The sequence below is a fragment of the Acinonyx jubatus genome, chromosome A3 (assembly GCF_027475565.1).
Source record: "Acinonyx jubatus isolate Ajub_Pintada_27869175 chromosome A3, VMU_Ajub_asm_v1.0, whole genome shotgun sequence".
In the NCBI taxonomy this organism is placed as follows: Eukaryota; Metazoa; Chordata; class Mammalia; order Carnivora; family Felidae; genus Acinonyx; species Acinonyx jubatus.
Window position 1 is genome coordinate 116,077,505 of NC_069388.1, and position 16,950 is coordinate 116,094,454.

General features: G+C 42.0%; 2 protein-coding genes across 5 annotated transcripts in view; one reads left to right on the forward strand and one right to left on the reverse strand.

Annotated features, from left to right (window-relative positions):
- SLC4A1AP (solute carrier family 4 member 1 adaptor protein) overlaps positions 1-2,843 on the reverse strand; it is a 28,430-nt gene extending 25,587 nt beyond the window's left edge. The window contains exons 1-2 of one of the 4 annotated variants that reach the window (XR_008289607.1): positions 1,950-2,842; positions 1,300-1,495 (exon numbers count right to left, since the gene is read on the reverse strand). Coding sequence is in view for 3 of the 4 variants with exons in the window: in XM_053201080.1 (XP_053057055.1) it covers positions 1,300-1,495; positions 1,950-2,612 (859 nt within the window). In the remaining variant the exon portion in view is untranslated. Of the gene's footprint in view, positions 1-1,299; positions 1,496-1,949 lie in introns of all 4 variants that reach the window. The other 3 variants (XM_053201080.1, XM_053201079.1, XM_015064177.3) reach the window with 3 other exon arrangements.
- A 61-nt stretch (positions 2,844-2,904) lies between these two features.
- SUPT7L (SPT7 like, STAGA complex subunit gamma) lies at positions 2,905-16,617 on the forward strand. Its single transcript, XM_015064175.3, has 6 exons — positions 2,905-3,184; positions 3,932-4,032; positions 4,663-5,265; positions 12,161-12,485; positions 13,515-13,752; positions 15,180-16,617. The coding sequence occupies exons 3-6, from the start codon at positions 4,853-4,855 to the stop codon at positions 15,440-15,442; spliced, it is 1,239 nt and encodes a 412-aa protein (XP_014919661.1). The 5' UTR covers positions 2,905-3,184; positions 3,932-4,032; positions 4,663-4,852; the 3' UTR covers positions 15,443-16,617.
- Positions 16,618-16,950: the final 333 nt, after the last annotated feature.

The window sequence follows — 16,950 nt, forward strand, 5'->3', positions numbered from 1 at the left end:
ATCATCAATCCCTACCCTGAATATTCGATATTCAGCTTCCTAAGTGCTAATTTTTCTTTCCTTCAAGTTCCAACTCAAGACCCGTCTGTTTGTAGACTTAAAAACTTTCCCAAATTTTAAGTCAGTGTTGCTCAAAAGAAATATAATGAAAGCCATACATGAAAGTTTTCATTTTCTAGTAGCCACATTAAAAAGGAGCAACCAGTAAAATTATCATGTAATCAGTATAAAAATACTATGAATGTGGTATTTTATATTCTTTTTTCACACTAAGTCTTTGAAATCCAGTGAGTATTTTACATTTATAAAACAAGTCAGCTTGGACCAGCCAGACTGTAAGTGTTCAATAACCACATGTGGGTAGTGGCTACAATACTGGACAGTGTGGGTCTAAGTCCTTAGTGATCACTCCCTTCTCTGAACCCTTACTCTAGCATACTTATGGTTTCTATAGCTTTTGTTTGGCACTTACAAAAGTAATTTCATAATATTTATCCAGTCTTCCCAATAACATATTAAGGCATTCTTTTTTTTATATTCCTAGCCCCTGAATACCCATTGTCCAAAATGTCTGGTATTATGGGAAGTTCAATTTATTCCTCTGGCTAAAGGATGAGGTTTCTCTGATTAGCTATTTTGCATTTCAGGGAATTTACACAAAGTACAAAAATTCGAAGGACTATCCTATATTGAACATTCCATGTTACTTGACTGAATATAGTTGCATCCTCTCCAATGATAATAGTCAAGGCCAGTACCATTTAAATGGTAAAAATAATAAATTAGTTGTATGCTGAGGAAGAGTTTACAACAAGGGAGTGGACTGTAAAATGCATTAAAAGACTGGGCTCCTGGCTGGCTCAGTCCACAAAGCAGGCAACTCTTGATCTCTGGGTTGTAAGTTTGAGCCCTACTCTGAGTGTAGAGATTACTTAAAAGTAAAATCTGGAAAGGAAGGAAGGAAGGAAGGAAGGAAGGAAGGAAGGAAGGAAGGAAGGAAGGAAGGAAGGAAGGAAGGAAGGAAAAGAAAGAAAGAAAGAAAGAAAGAAAGAAAGAAAGAAAGAAAGAAAGAAAGAAAGAAAGAAAAGAAAAGAAAAGAAATCCATAGTGCCTGTAATTCACCTTTTTGACATCAGAAAAGTTAATGAATCGCTGTGGGTTTTGGTAGTCTCGTGTGCAAATTGTATTTGTCCCATCTATCTCAAAAAGTCATGAAAGGCATATGATAGAAAACAATTAAAGATACCACCAGTAATGAATTTAAAATATTAACCTCTGGCAGCAATTTTAATTTCTTACCCATTCCCCAGGTGCAGCCCATTTCATCATCTTGACTACTAGTATTTCTCTTCCTTTCATTGGTATCCATTTCTTCTTCCTCATCCGAGTCTTCTCCTAGCATCTTCTTCTCCAACATCATTTGTTGCTGCTTGCGCAATTCTTTCAATTGCGTTACTGTCAACTCGGATTCTGCTTCTCGGTCTTCCTCTGGTCCCTGATGAACCAAGAGAAAGAATTATTTCAGAGTTCAGGATCGCTGAATTCATATCTCACTTTTAGAAACATGGCAATGTGGGGGCGCCTGGGTGGCTCAGTCGACTAGGCGTCCGACTTCCTCTCAGGTCATAACCTCTCAGTTCGTGGCTTCGGGTCCCGCGTGGGGCTGTGTGCGGACAGCTCGGAGCCTGAAGCCTGCTTCAGAGTCTGTGTCTCCCTCTCTCTATGCTCCTCCCCTGCTCAAGCTCTCGCTCTCTCGCAAAAATAAATACATTAAAGTAAAATAAAAGAAAAAAATACGGCAATGTGTACAGAGGCCTGGAAAGGGGCCAGATTCTCCCACTTTTGTAATCGCTTACTGGGAGAATCTCCTTCCTCCGCGAAAGCTTAAGGCGCTCTGGAACCCAGACCGGTGCGCTCCGGAGATTTCAGTCCTAGGTTTTTCTACTTACCTGAAGAAGAAACAGCCGGGTGCTGCCTCCAAAGCGAAGAACATGCCCGACGTGGACGCGACAATAGGTGCGGGGTGGGATGCGGGTTTTGTTAAGAAAAGTGCCATGGGTGCTTCCCAGATCGTAAAGGTAGAAGCCAGGCCCGTGGCCGTCGCATTCTCCTTCGAGGCCGGACACCCTGTGCTGCAGCACGGCGTGGTACCGAGACACCGAAGGGTGCTCCAGGCACACGTCGCAGCTAGACAGCCTCCCGAAAAGGCAGTAGCTTGTCCCTTTCAAGCTCCAGGTGCCAAGGATGGTGCCGCTCTTCAGTGTCTCTAGGCTGTAGGGGGCCGTGGCGGGGCCGCCCCACGGCGGCTCTCGGTATGGGGGAGCCCGGGCCGGACCGCCAGGGGATGGAGCCGCTGTGGGCGGCCGCGGCTGCTCCTCCGGTGGACTCCTGGTGTCCCCGCTGTCCGGCCGCACTGGCGGGACGTCAGGCTCCACGGAATCGGGGTCTAGCAGCGCCGTGGGCCCTTCCTTCTTCACCTCCTCAGGGTCTGAAGGACTGGTGGTGGGGGCCCTGCCCCGCACAGCCGGGGGCACCGGCAGGGTTGGTTTCTTGAAATCGTCATTGAGCTCTTGCAAAGCCTGAGGCTCGAACTTAGAGGAGCTATCGGCCATCCCCAATCGGGTGCGGTCTCGGAATCTGTTCCTGGGAAACCTCCCCCTTCGGTCTCTAGGTTCCTCTCCACGCCTCGCTCTCCCAGCTCCCGGTGGCTTCTCTGAACCCCGATGGCGGATTTGTTCCTTCACCACCTGCCACGTTACGAAGAGATGAATATCAAGGGCAGGTCATAATAAGAAAAACAAAAACAAAAAACAAAAAACAAAACAGTAAAAGGCGGCCGAGGAGCTGTCAGCACGGGGACATCTTTAGAGGTTGCAACCGGATAGTAATGACTTCCTGTGGCACAGCCAGATTGAGCAGAAGCGCTTCCGGCAGTCTGGGACCACTAATCCGAAAGCCAGTCTTCCGGGCCTGGCACGACCCTCGCCTCGGGCCTTTCCGAGTCGTATAGTCGCGCAGCTCAGCTCCTGCGAAGCGGCAGTGAATAGTGCCTCCGTCCAGGTCCAGACCTCCTCGTCTCCCGGCTGCTCCGGGCATCAGGAGACCCCAGGATCCTGTGATTGGCGCCTGTGCCTGCTGACCGTGACCGAGGAGCCCCGAGGGACCTGGACGTTCCTTGAGCTTGGTGCCTGTTCTTCGTCCTCTTTTCGGTGAAATTAAGGAAGAGGGCGATTTTTTGTGTGTCCCCTCATTGATCGTTTCTTTGTTCATTCTTTTGTTTTCCAAAACCAGTTATTGAGACTGCATAGTGTAGTGGTTAAGAGCCTGACTATCTGGATTGTCTCCCTCGGTCATTTGTGATATTGGGAAAGACAGTGAGCCTTAGCTTCCACCTTTAAAAACTGAGGTAGTTGGGAAAACCGAATCAAACAATAAAGGCATAGCCTGGCACATAGTAAGCGCTCACTAAATGCCGGGTATACTGTGTGCCAGACACGGTACAAAGATCATGGTTGTGGGAGATAGATGAAAGAATAAAATTGATTGAGACAAGTACTAGTTTAAATCCATGCCTAAATGCTGTGATGGAAACACCAGAAGTGCTGTGAGAATATAATAAAGGGAGATTTACTGGGGAGATGATGGGGAGTGGTAACTTAACCTATACTTAAGAATGAATAAAAGTCTGCCAAGAATGTAGTGGGTGGCAGGGCATTTCTGGCAGATCACAACTTAAAGGGTCAATTTGTGGAAATACATGGCATTCTCAAGAAACTGAGTAGAATGATGTATGTTAGAACTAGGGTACTAATTTCCTCCAGGAAGCTCCCTCTTTGTTATTCCACTGCACCAGGTCTGTGTCTCTAGAGCAGCCCTTTCTGCACATTTTTGTATCGAAATAGTCTGTTTATATTTCTCTCCTTCACCTCAGGTCGGGGATCTGGCTGTGGTCTTTGTCTTCTTCCATAATGTGTGGCATTTGGTAAACATTTGTTCAACTTGAAGAGACATATGGGCAATGAATCTGGAAAGGTGGGTTGAAGTCAGATTGCAAATTTTGATCAATGGTAGACCAAAGAATTCTGGCTGACTTTTTCCAATAGGCAATGAGAAGCCATTAGATCTGAGTTGTAATAAGAGTAAGTCTAGCAGCACTGGAGAATAGATTAGACACAAGGAGAGACTGGAGTAAGGGATGCCAATTAGGAGGCAGCAGAAATCACTCAGATTCTTCCCTGTGTATGTCAGAAGTTCAATGCCTAAGACCATTTAGATTACTGGTCAATAAATTTTTCCACCAGAATCCATTGAAATATTGCTCATGTTTTTGACATACACAGAATAAGAACCACCTCTTCCTATCTTTACTCCCTTTTCTCCTACTGATTCAGGACAGATGTGTCAAGATACTCTGAGAAATATTCCAGGTGTCATTTAAGTATCTTGCCTTGCAAATTGCTCAAGATTGGGCACGATGATAGTTCTAGTAATGAGTTAGTGGGGTGAGATGGAAAACATGGACACTAGAGCTCCCAATACTATTGCAGCTGTTAGTCTCCTAATGACCCAAATGCCACCTATGGCTCAGTCCAGTAGGAATTGTCATTGTGTGTGACTGTGGTGACTGGCATCTAACAGTTGTATCTCTCTTAATTTCTTCAGGGAGAATATCTTTGGTCCTACAGCGTTGCTGATACTGACATTTTCTAAGTCGTGTTAAACAGCCTACTTTTTATGTCAATAACTGGCCAGACTTCATATTTTTCACCACAGAAGCCTATAACCTAGAGATTTAAGAACCCTGCTTTCAGTTATCACTACATTTAACGTGAAAGTTCTTTCTTATTCCAAAATGTTGAGATACTGGGGAGAGATACCAATCTCATCAAGCCAGACCAACAGGAGTTCCTTTGATTTGCTCCCACGGGAGTTCCGTCTTGTGGAAGTCCATGACCCACCCCTGCATCAACCCTCAGCCAATAAGCCCAAGCCCCCCACTATGCTGGACATCCCCTCAGAGCCATGCAGCCTCACCATCCATACCATTCAGCTGATCCAGCACAACCGACGTCTGCGCAACCTCATTGCCACAGCTCAGGCCCAGAGTCAGCAGCAGACAGAAGGTGTAAAGACTGAAGAGAATGAACCTCTTCCCTCTTGCCCTGGGTCACCTCCTCTTCCTGATGACCTTCTGCCTTTAGACTGTAAGAATCCCAATGCACCATTCCAGATTCGGCACAGTGATCCAGAGAGTGACTTCTACCGGTAAGACAAGGCTTTGCTCTATCTTACTTTTCTCAAAACATCTGCACAACACTGTTCAGCATGTAATAACATTCCTGTGAAGAAACTGAGGATAAGAGTAATTGACATGGCCAAAGTTGCTCAGGTAATTAGTAGGAAGTCTAAGACTTGAACTGATCTTCAAATCCAGAATCTGTATCTTTTATTTATTTTTTTTAAGTTTATTTATTTATTTATTTTGAGAAAGACAGAGCACATGCAGGGGAGGAGCAGAGAGAGAATCCCAGGTAGGCTTCATGCAGTCAGTGTACAGAGCCCGACAACGGGGCTCAAATTCAAGAATTTGAGTTTAACCAACTGAGCCACACAGCCTCCCCTGCATCTTTTATTTTTGAGGTAACAAATAGTTATTGAGTGCTTATTCTATACCAACCACTTTGCTAGGAGCAAGGAACTACCCCGGTATGTGAAAGAAGCCATGGCCTCACAATCCACAGAGTGTAGTCTTTCTATTTCATTTAAAATGTATATTATGGGGGCGCCTGGGTGGCACAGTCGGTTAAGCGTCCGACTTCAGCCAGGTCACGATCTCGCGGTCCGGGAGTTCGAGCCCCGCGTCAGGCTCTGGGCTGATGGCTCAGAGCCTGGAGCCTGGTTCCAATTCTGTGTCTCCCTCTCTCTCTGCCCCTCCCCCGTTCATGCTCTGTCTCTCTCTGTCCCAAAAATAAATAAACGTTGAAAAAAAATTTTTTTAAATGTATATTATGGATTTAGCTCAGTGTCTTAAAATTTAGGTTCATGGACTTATTCTCATATTCTCAGAAATCCATTAAGTTTTATGTAAGATGTTTAAATTGTGTACAGTTGACCCTTGAACAACACCAGTTTGAACTGTGCAGGCCCACTTACATGCGGATGTTTTTACAGAACAGTACTGTAGATGTATTTTCTTTTCCTTATGGTTTTCTTAGTAACATTTTCTTTTCTGTAGCTTACTTTATTGTAAGAACGTAGTATATAATACATATACAAAATATGTGTTAATTGACTCTATGTTATCACTAAGGCTTCCAGTTAACAGCAGGCTATTAGTCATTGGGGTGCCTGGCTGGCCTTGTCAGAAGAGCATGTGACTCTTGATCTCAGGGTCGTGAGTTTGAACTCTGTGTTGGGTATAGAGATTACTAAAAAGAAGTTAATAAATAAATGTAAAAAAAAAAAATAGTAAACCATTAATCATTAACTTTTGGGGGAGTCAAAGCTATATGCAGATTCTCTACTTCATGGCAGGGGTGGGGGGGCTGGCACCCCTAACTCCCACATTGTTCATGGATCAACTGTATTTTCATTTTGATAACATCATTTAAGAAATAATATAAAAATGTTCTTGATCCTTGTTATTCAAAACCTGGGCGGAGACTAACAGCATCAACATCACCTGGGAGCTTGTTAGAAGTTCAGAGTCTCAGGGCCTACATAGCCTGCTGAATCAGAATCTTCATTTTAACAAGATCTCCAGAAGATTCGTGTGTATATTTAAGTTTGAGAAGCCCTATTCGAAGTCCTCTGAATGACTGCCTTATAACCTAATGCTACTACTAGGTTTCAGTGTGTAAGTTTGCATTTGGCGTGAAATAATTACTTTTTGTTTTCATTTTGAAGTTTGTCAGACCAAAGAAAAGTTTAAATAATAGTACAGGAGGGGCGCCTGGGTAGGTCAGTTGGTTAAGCATCTGACTTCGGCTCAGGTCATGATCTCATTGTTTGTGGTTTTGAACCCCACAGCAGACTCTGTGCTGACAGCTCAGAGCCTGGAGCCTGCTTCCGATTCTGTGTCTCCCTCTCCCTCTGCCCCTCCCCCACTCACATTCTGACTGTCTCCCTCTCTCAAATATAAATAAACATGAAAAAAATTTTAAATAGTACAAAAAATGCCCAAATACTCCTTACCAGGATTTACCAATTGTTAACATTTTGCTACATTTATTTTCTCTCACATATGTATAAGTGTGTATACACATATAAATATATATGTAACATATACACATACACACTTTTTTTGTCAAATATTTTAAAGCTGCACATATCCCAATATTTCACCCCTTATTTCTTAAGCATTCTTTCACCTCTAAATTCTTCACCTTATCCTAAGAATAAGGAAAATTTCCTATGTGATTTCAATACTATTATCACACCAAAGCAAATGAACATTAAGTAAATAATATAAGCCCAGTTTAGATTACTCCAGTTCTCCAAAATACCTTTTGTAGATATATTTTTCCCTAATCCAGAACCTAACAAAGATTCATGCATTGCCTTTGGTTTTTTTTTTTTATTTTTTTTTTTATTTTAAAAAAAAAAATTTTTTTTCAACGTTTATTTATTTTTGAGACAGAGAGAGACAGAGCATGAACAGGGGAGGGGCAGAGACAGAGGGAGACACAGAATCTGAAACAGGCTGCAGGCTCCGAGCGGTCAGCACAGAGCCCGATGCGGGGCTCGAACTCACGGGCCGTGAGATCATGACCTGAGCCGAAGTCAGACGCTTAACCGACCAAGCCACCCAGGCGCCCCTGCCTTTGGTTGTTTAGTGTCTTTTAAACCAGAATAGCTTCCTCTTTAAAAAAAAAAAAACAACAACAATATAAATCTTTTTTAAGAGTTCAGGTCATTTAGAATATAGAATGTCCCACTCACTGGATTTGCTGATTATTACCTCGAGATTAGATTCAGGTTAAATATGTGTTTAGCCAAAAAAAAAAAAACCAACCCCATAAATAATACTGCATATTACTCATTGCATGTGCTTATTGATGATAATAGTTACTACTATTTTAATTGTCCCAAATTAATGAGAAAAGAACAGAAATAGGCTTAATAAGTAAGGGTTGCAGTTGGGCCAGATGGAGACCAGATGATGTCCTGGGGCACTGTATAATCGAAGGTTCTAAAGTCCTAGGAATAGTGAAAACTGTGTCATTACATGCATGGCACAAGAAAACTTGCTCTGTGGTGATCAGTACCCTATTGACATTTTGAAGGCAGTTTAGCTTTAACAAAATTATGTTGTTCATCCTATTAAATTGATGCTGTTACTTATATTTAACTTAAAATTTTTTTTTTAATTTAGAGAGTGAGAGAGAGAGAGAGAGAGAGAGAGAGAGAGAGAGAGAGTGAGTAGGGGGGTGGGGCAAAGGGAGAGAGAAAGAGATAGAGAATCTCACACAGGCTCCACACTCAGCACAGAGCCTGATGCAGGACTCAATCCCCTGAGACCATGACCTGACCTGAAATCAAGACTCGGGATGTTCAGCTGACTGAACCACTCAGGTGCCCGATGCTATTATTTAGAATTCTGTAGTTGTGTGTAAAACTTCTAATTTTTTTTTCTTTTTCAAGTTTTTTTTTTTTTAATTTTTAAATATTTATTTAGTTTTGAGAGAGAGACAGAGTATAAGCAGAGAGAGGCAGAGAGAGAGGGACACACAAAATCCGAAGTAGGATCAGGCTCCCAGCTGTTAGCCCAGAGCCCAATGTGGGTCTTGAACTCACGAACCGTGAGATCATGACCTGAGCCAAAGTCAGACGCCTAACCGACTAGCCACCCAGGTATCCCTCAAGTTTTTATTTAAATTCCAGTTAGTTAACATACAGGGTAATATTAGTTTCAGGTGTAGGATTTAGTGATTCATCACTTACATACAACACCCCGTGCTCATCACAAGTGCCCTCCTTAATACCCATCACCCATTTAACCCATCCCCCTGCCCACCTCTCCTCCAGCAACCCTCAGTTTGTTCTCCATAGTTAAGAGTCTGTTTTCTGGTTTGCCTCTCTTTTTTTCCCCTACATTCATCTATATGTTTCGTAAATTCCACATATGAGTGAAATCATACGGTATTTGTGACCTCTTTCACTCAGCATAATACTCTCTAGTACTATTCATGTCATTGCAAACGGCAAGATTTCATTTTTTATGGCTGAGAAATAGTCCACTATAGATATGTAATATATATATATTATGTATGTATATAATACATATATATTATGTGTATATATTATATATTATATATATATATAAAATATATATATGTCTTCTTTATCCATTCCTCAGTCGATGGACATTTGGGCTCTTTCCATAATTTGGCTATTGTTGATAATTCTGCTATAAACATCAGGGTGCATGTATCCTTTTAACTCTTCAAATCAGTATTTTTGTATCCTTTGGGTAAATACCTAGTAGTGCAATTGTTAGGTCGTAGGGTAATTCTATTTTTAACTTACTGAGGAACCTCTATACTATCTTCCAAAGCGGGCTGCACCAGTTTGCATTCCCATCAACAGTGTTAAGAGTGTTCCCTTTTCTCCGTATCCTCGCCAACATCTCTTGTTTTCTGTGTTGTTAATTTTATCCGTTCTGACAGGTGTGAGGTGATATCTCATTGTACTTTTGATTTGTATTTCCCTGATGATGACTGACGTTGAGCATCTTTTCATGTGTCTGTTAGCCGTCTGTATGTCTTCTTGGGAAAAATGTCTATTCATGTCCTCTGCCGATTTTTAACTGGATTGTTTGGTTTTTGGGTGTTGAGTTTTATGAGTTCTTTATATAGATTTTGGATGGATACTAACCCTTTATCAGATGTCATTTGCAAATATGCAATATTTTGAAATATTCTCCCATTCTGAAGGTTGCCTTTTAGTTTTGTTGTTTCTTGTTGTTGTACAGCAGCTTTTTATCTTGATGATGTCCCAATAGTTTATTTTTGCTTTTGTTTCTTTGCCTCAGGAGACGTATCTATTAAGAAGTTGCTACGGCCAATGTCAAAGATGTTATACTGCCTGTGTTCTCCTCTAGGATTTTGATGGTTTCCTGTCTCACAGTTAGGTCTTTTCATCCATTTTGAATTTATTTTTGTATATGGTGTAAGAAAGTGGTCCAGTTTTCCCAACACCATTTGTTGAAGACACTGTCTTTTTTTCCATTGGATATTCATTCATGTTTTGTCAAAGATTCGTTGACCATCTAGTTGTGGATCCATTTCTGGGTTTTCTGTTCAGTTCCATTGATCTCCGTTTCCATTTTTGTGCCAGTACCATACTGTCTTCATCACTACATCTTTGTAATATAACTTGAAGTCTGGAATTGTGATCCTCTGGCTTGGCTTTGCTTTTCTTTTTGAAGATTGCTTTGGCTATTGAGGGTCTTTTTTAGGATTTTAGAATTATTTTGTTCTAGCTCTGTGAAAAATGCTGGTGGTATTTTGATTGCATTAAATGTGTAGTTTGCTTAGCGTAGTATAGGCATTTTAATAATATTTGTTCTTCCAATCTCAAACTTCTGATTTTAATTGTTAGGAAGAGCTGTAACCATCAGAAGCTTATAACTGGTTTGTTTTATACATACTTAAGAAACTGTTTAACAGAAATAATTTGCATCAGCTATGGGGGTGCTAAAAAAATTATTGTCCTTTGAAATAAGTCCATGCATTACTCAAATAAAGCAATACTGGTTTAGCTATTTATTAGGTACTTCTGAGCCTTTAGCTTTTGGCCTAGGGAGCCTGGCCATGGGAAATGATGGTGGAAATAGTAAATGAAAAGTTATTTCGCAGTTGGTTTTATTTTCCAGCTATTATGTGGATTGCAGTAGTTGCTTCTGAGCAGATGATAGTAAAGTGGGTGGATAGCTCCTCAAGCCCCCTTGTACAGCACATGGGGACACATGCCAAGTATGTACCTTATTTTATCCATTTACTTCCTTTGTCAGAGGGAGACAGAAAACAGGAATTTTAAATTTTTCTAAGTAATTAGAAGTTTGCTGTAAGTTATTTTTAGGAGACCAGGCAGCTTTTTTAAGGTTTTTGTTTTTTGTTTTTTGTTTTTTGTTTTTTGTTTTCAGATTAAGATCTCTACAGGGGTGCCTGGGTGGCTCAGTGGGTGAAGCATCCGACCCTGGATTTTGACTCATGTCATGATCCTAGAGTCGTGGGATCGAGCCCCGCATTGGGCTCCATGCTAAGTGTGTAGGCTGCTTGGTATTCTCTCTTTCTCCCCCTGCCCTTCTCCCTCACTCGTGCTCTCGCTCTCGCTCTCTCTCTCAGACAATTACTTAATTTAATTTAATTTAATTTAATTTAATTTAATTTAATTTAAAAAAGATTTCTACAGCAGTGATTAGGACAAAATGGTGTATTATGAAGAACATATTCTATATGCTGCCAAAGCAAGCACAGTATTATGAAGAACATAGGATCTGAAGTTAGAAGCTCAACCTCTTGATAATACCTGTACAACTTCTGGCAGGTCAGCCCCTCTGAACCTCAATTTCCTCACCTGCCAAATGGGAATAATAGGGACCCTACCCATTTCTTTACACAGGGTAGGATAAAAATGCTTTGGAGACTGTATTTTAAATTGTTTTTATAAAATTGAGTTGCTTTGCCAGTTTCACAAATGGTCTATTTTAGTTGTAGAAGAATCTCCTAATTGGGACTGTGAATTTCTGAAAGTCCATTTATCACCCAGCATATGAGGAAACTATGTTGTGGGGAAATAACTAGAGCACCACTGAGCAGTATCTCAGCTCTAGTGTTAAATTTTATTATCTCCTACAAATGATCAATATCGAGATGGTAAAAGGAAGCTTCCTATTTACCTGACACTCTTTTATATTGTTTGTTATAGACATGTATTGCCTATTAAAGCTTTGTGTACTTGGAGGAGCTCAGAGATGACTGTGAGTTGTTGAGACCTGCGCTGGCCGCAGCAAGATGAAATTGGGCTCTGTAATCTGCATAGAACCCCCTAGAAAGCTGGGCCAGCGGCTTGACCGAAATTATAAAACTCCTAGGGAAACAGGACAGGTGACCCCTGTGCGAGAGCACTGATAACATTGCCATATGTCCCCTTTCAGTGGGAAGGGGGAACCTGTGACGGAACTCAGCTGGCACTCCTGTCGGCAGCTCCTTTACCAGGCAGTGGCCACAATCCTGGCCCACGCAGGCTTTGAGTGTGCTAATGAAAGTGTCCTGGAGACCCTCACTGATGTGGCACACGAGTACTGCCTTAAATTCACCAAGTTGCTGCGCTTCGCTGTGGATCGGGAGGCCCGGCTGGGGCAGACTCCTTTCCCTGACGTTATGGAGCAAGTATTCCATGAAGTGGGCATTGGCAGTGTGCTCTCCCTCCAGAAGTTCTGGCAGCACCGCATCAAGGACTATCACAGTTACATGCTACAGGTGAGGTGACCCCATGAGAAGTGGGTAAAAGTGTGTAATGTAGGGGTGTTAGCAGGATCCCACAACACTCACCCTAGAGAGCAGGGTACAGGGTCTTGGAACAGAGTGGACTTGACATGCTCTCCTCCTGGCCCTGGCTGTGTTCCATTGGCCTCATCACTGACCTGGCCAGAGCCAGGGGCCTTCTTTAGCCAATGAGTGGCTCCATTTTATTGATCGCACTTCCTCTGGAAGAAATTATACACGGGTATGTAGAGTCTGAGAGAATGTGGTTAGCATGCTTTATTCAACAGATATTTATTGAGTCCTATTTTGAGTCAGGCACTGTGGGATACAACAGTGAACAAGTTCTTTCAGCTTGTATTCTTGAGACGGAAACAAAAACAAGTAAATAAATAATGATCAAAACAATTTCAGCTGGCGTTAAGTGCTGTGAAAAACAGAACCAAACAGAATGAGATGATACTGCCCAAGGGTGGAAGAGGGGGCAGAGATACCATTTTGGGTTAGAACCAGAAATACCTAATCTCTTTAACCTATGTGGCCTTAAGTCATTTGTTCACTGTTTTGTTTTTCCCAAATCTAAAATATGATAAGGACTTTTTAACACCCAACAAAAAAGTCTTTGCTAAGCGATTCAGATTTCCTGCACCATTCATTATCCACCTAGGGTGCATATGTCAACAGTTTTTACAGACAAAAATATAATCTTTTGTCCCCATTCTGATTTATCTCTAACAAAGCCTCTTTTGCCTTTGTGTAGCTTAATTAATGACACACAAAGTCTCTGCAAACAACTTTTCCTTACATGTCTCTGTCATTTACAAATGCAAACACCCTACACAAATTCCTTCCATGTGCCAACTATCCTCAAAAAAAAAAAAAAAAAGTAAAAAAAATTTCCTTCCATTGGCAGTGTTTGCTTTATTCATATTCACATGATGTTGTTTTTTCCATGGGATGCCACAAGCTGACTATCCACCTTGCTTTTAACATTCCTTTGGAAAAATGACTCTTGCTTGCCAACAGATTAGTAAGCAACTATCTGAGGAGTATGAAAGGATTGTCAATCCTGAGAAGGCCACAGAGGACACTAAACCTGTAAAGATCAAGGAAGAACCTGTAAGTGACATCACCTTCCCCATCAGTGAGGAGCTGGAGGCTGACCTTACTTCTGGAGACCAGTCACTGCCCATGGGAGTCCTCGGGGCTCAGAGTGAGCGCTTCCCATCTAACCTGGAGGTCGAGGCTTCGCCACAGGCTTCAAGTAAGAGAAATCAACCGACTCTGATTCTGGGAGATCTGCCAATCTCAGCACTCTGCATTTTGGAATCAAACTCTGGAGATGAGAGGAAAAAAAAGTGTGGGTGGCAGGAGATTGGAAAGTCTAAAAACATACAGCCTCATTGATCTAGTGATACCAACATTCTTTTCTTTGTAATCAGTGAAGGGAGGACTAACACAACTGTACAGGCATTATTTAAAATCATTCCAAGTTAGGATATAGATTCAGTATGTGTTATCCTGTTGATTGCCAGAGTTAATTTAGCTGACTCATATGGGTAGGCAGATGCCCCCTTTATCACTTAGTATGCTGTACTGTTTTTTCCTGATGCTTCTACTCATTAGACAACGCCCAGATTAAATAGAGGAATGTTAATTGCTCAAGGCTGTTTGAATAGTTGGGCTTCCTTGCTAGAGTGCTCCCAGTTGGGCTTCCTTGCTAGAGTGCTCCCAATAAATTGTAGCTGAAAGGGATTGAAATAGGGCTATCCAGTTAGAGGTGCCTGCTTCTTCTTCCAGACTCTGTGATCACCTTAGGAACCAGGATGAGCAATTCTTAAGTTAGGTAGATTGCAAATTAGTCGAGATACTCAGTGTTGTTGTTTTTTTTTTACAAATATAAATGGCCATTTCATCAATGCACAAATCCTAAACAGAATTAGGCCACATCGTTTTAAGTGTTGAGCAGAGAACCTTTCACCATGGAAGAAGTAATAACCACAGTGTTGCTAGAACACAGACAGGAGGGCCGAAGAGAAATTGTTGCAGACTTAGGAACCATGTCTCTTTTCAGCATTCTGGGAACTGCTGCCAGCATTTTGTAGTGATCATTAAGTTCATAATATGAGAGAGGACCAGGGACTCAAAAGGCAGGAAAACAGGACAGCTTTATAGAAGGAAGGAAAGAAGAAACAATACCTGAACAAGAAACCATGGTTGTGCCATGAGACAGGGAATCTTTGTACCTGTGTAGTTTTACTTCCCTGGTTTAGGGAAAATGGGAGGGTGAGTGAGGTGGGTAAAGGAGAGTAGAGGAAGTGGAAAGGAAAATATTCAGAATTGGTAGTTTGTTTTTTAATTTTTATTTTTGAGAGAGAGAGCTAGAAGGTGATTGGGGAGGGATAGAGAGAGGGAGAGAGAGAATCCTAAGCAGGCTCAATGTGGGGCTCGAACCCACAAATCATGAGATCATGACCTGAGCCAAAATTAAGATTCAGCCACTTAACTGACTAAGCCACCACCCAGGCACCCCTGGAGCTGGTAGCTTTTTGAACAGAAGATAACAACCATATTCTCCAGCCAGGCAGAATCAGAGTACAAACTGAGCGTAAAGGCTGCCCTGGGTAAAATATTTGTTTTGCTGTGTTCCAGCGTTGGCTTACTACTAGTTGTGTGTTCTTCCATTGCTAGGCACGGAGGTAAATGCTTCCCCTCTTTGGAATCTGGCCCATGTGAAAATGGAGCCTCAAGAGAGTGAAGAAGGCAACGTCTCTGGGCATGGTGTGCTGGGCAGTGATGTCTTCGAGGAGCCCATGTCCGGGATGAGTGAAGCTGGAATCCCCCAGAGCCCCGATGACTCAGACAGCAGCTATGGTTCCCACTCCACTGATAGCCTCATGGGGTCCTCCCCTGTTTTCAACCAGCGTTGCAAGAAGAGGATGAGGAAAATATAAAAGGAAAAGGGGAGATGTTCTGTCCAGATCCATAAGACCCAACAGAAAACCTTGATGTATTCAAATATTTCCATAAAAGGTGATTTGACTCTTACTCTCAACCACAGAGCAATTTCTGGATTTCAGTGGAGATGGATTTAACGAAACAAGTTTGCATTTTACTTTTACATCCAGTTTTGTAGTTTTCCACAACGAAGCCATCTTTTACAGACCGTTCATGACACTGGGATGATAATCAGGAGACAGAGCACTGTCCCTGTCATCCTTACCATTGCACAGCTAAGAAGTACATACTGGTTGGCCCTGTACTGCACGGATATTGTACAGATTGTTACCAGACCTCCAAGCTGTGCTTGCAAAGACTCACAAGTAAATATATGCTGATATATCAGTTTTTTCACTGAACTTGCTTCACTTTGGGGTCGAATCAGTGGGAACCCGGTACTAAAACCTAACAGAAAATAGCTAATCCCCTTTTTAGTGGTCTTTTTTGAACAGTTTTTGCTGCCCATGAGGTCTCCTGAACCCAGGGGTGTGTGGTGCTTCTTTGGCAGCCATGTTTCATCCACATTGCTTTTTTTTTTTTTCCTTTAGAGAAAAAAAAAATTTTTAACATTTATTTATTATTGAGAGACAGAGAAAGATAGAGCATGAGTATGGAAGGGGCAGAGAGAGGGAGAGACACAGAATCCAAAGCAGGCTCCAGGCTCCAAGCTGTCAGCACAGAGCCCAACACAGGGCTCGAACTCACAAACCACAAGATCATGACCCAACCCAAAGCCAGATGCTCAACCGACTGAGCCACCCAGGTACCCCTCCTTTTTCCTTTTAATCTCTGCCCCCAAAATGGGGCTCGAACTCACGACCCCAAGATCACGGGTCGCATGCTCTACCAAAAGCAGGCACCCTTCTCCTTCTTTAGACTTACTCCATCTACCTCATCCTTTTTTTGTCATTTTCTCATTTCCATGCAGCTTTTAAAAATATTTCACCATGTACTTTTCAGTTGTTTTCTTATCTTTATTGGGAATGAAGTAAACATGACCTGTCCAAGGACAGACTTGCACGGATTCCATTTGTTGCATCTACTTGGCCATCAGAGGACAGTCCTTCCTTTGCCAGAATTCCACATCTGCATTGTGTTGCTACTGGACGTGCAGCCTCCAAAATAACAATAGTATACACATCTTTCTCCTTTACATCATGTCCTCAACTTTACATTATTACTCACCCATCACAGTATTGCCCTGCCTGGCATCTAAAAGTCTCAGTATTTATTAAGTGAATGATTAGCACTGGAATAATTAGGAGTAATTGGCAAATGTGTGGTTTTTGCCTTGGTAATGGGTGCTGGTATGTTAAATCCTGCTGAAATTTGTTTTTTGGGTACAGTCTTTTGAAATTTACCACATTCTTTTAATAGGGACCAAAATCAAGGCATGGCTTTAATTAGTACATTATTGAATACCTTAAATGTCCCAGGTGCTGAGAATAAAAATGAATGCAAC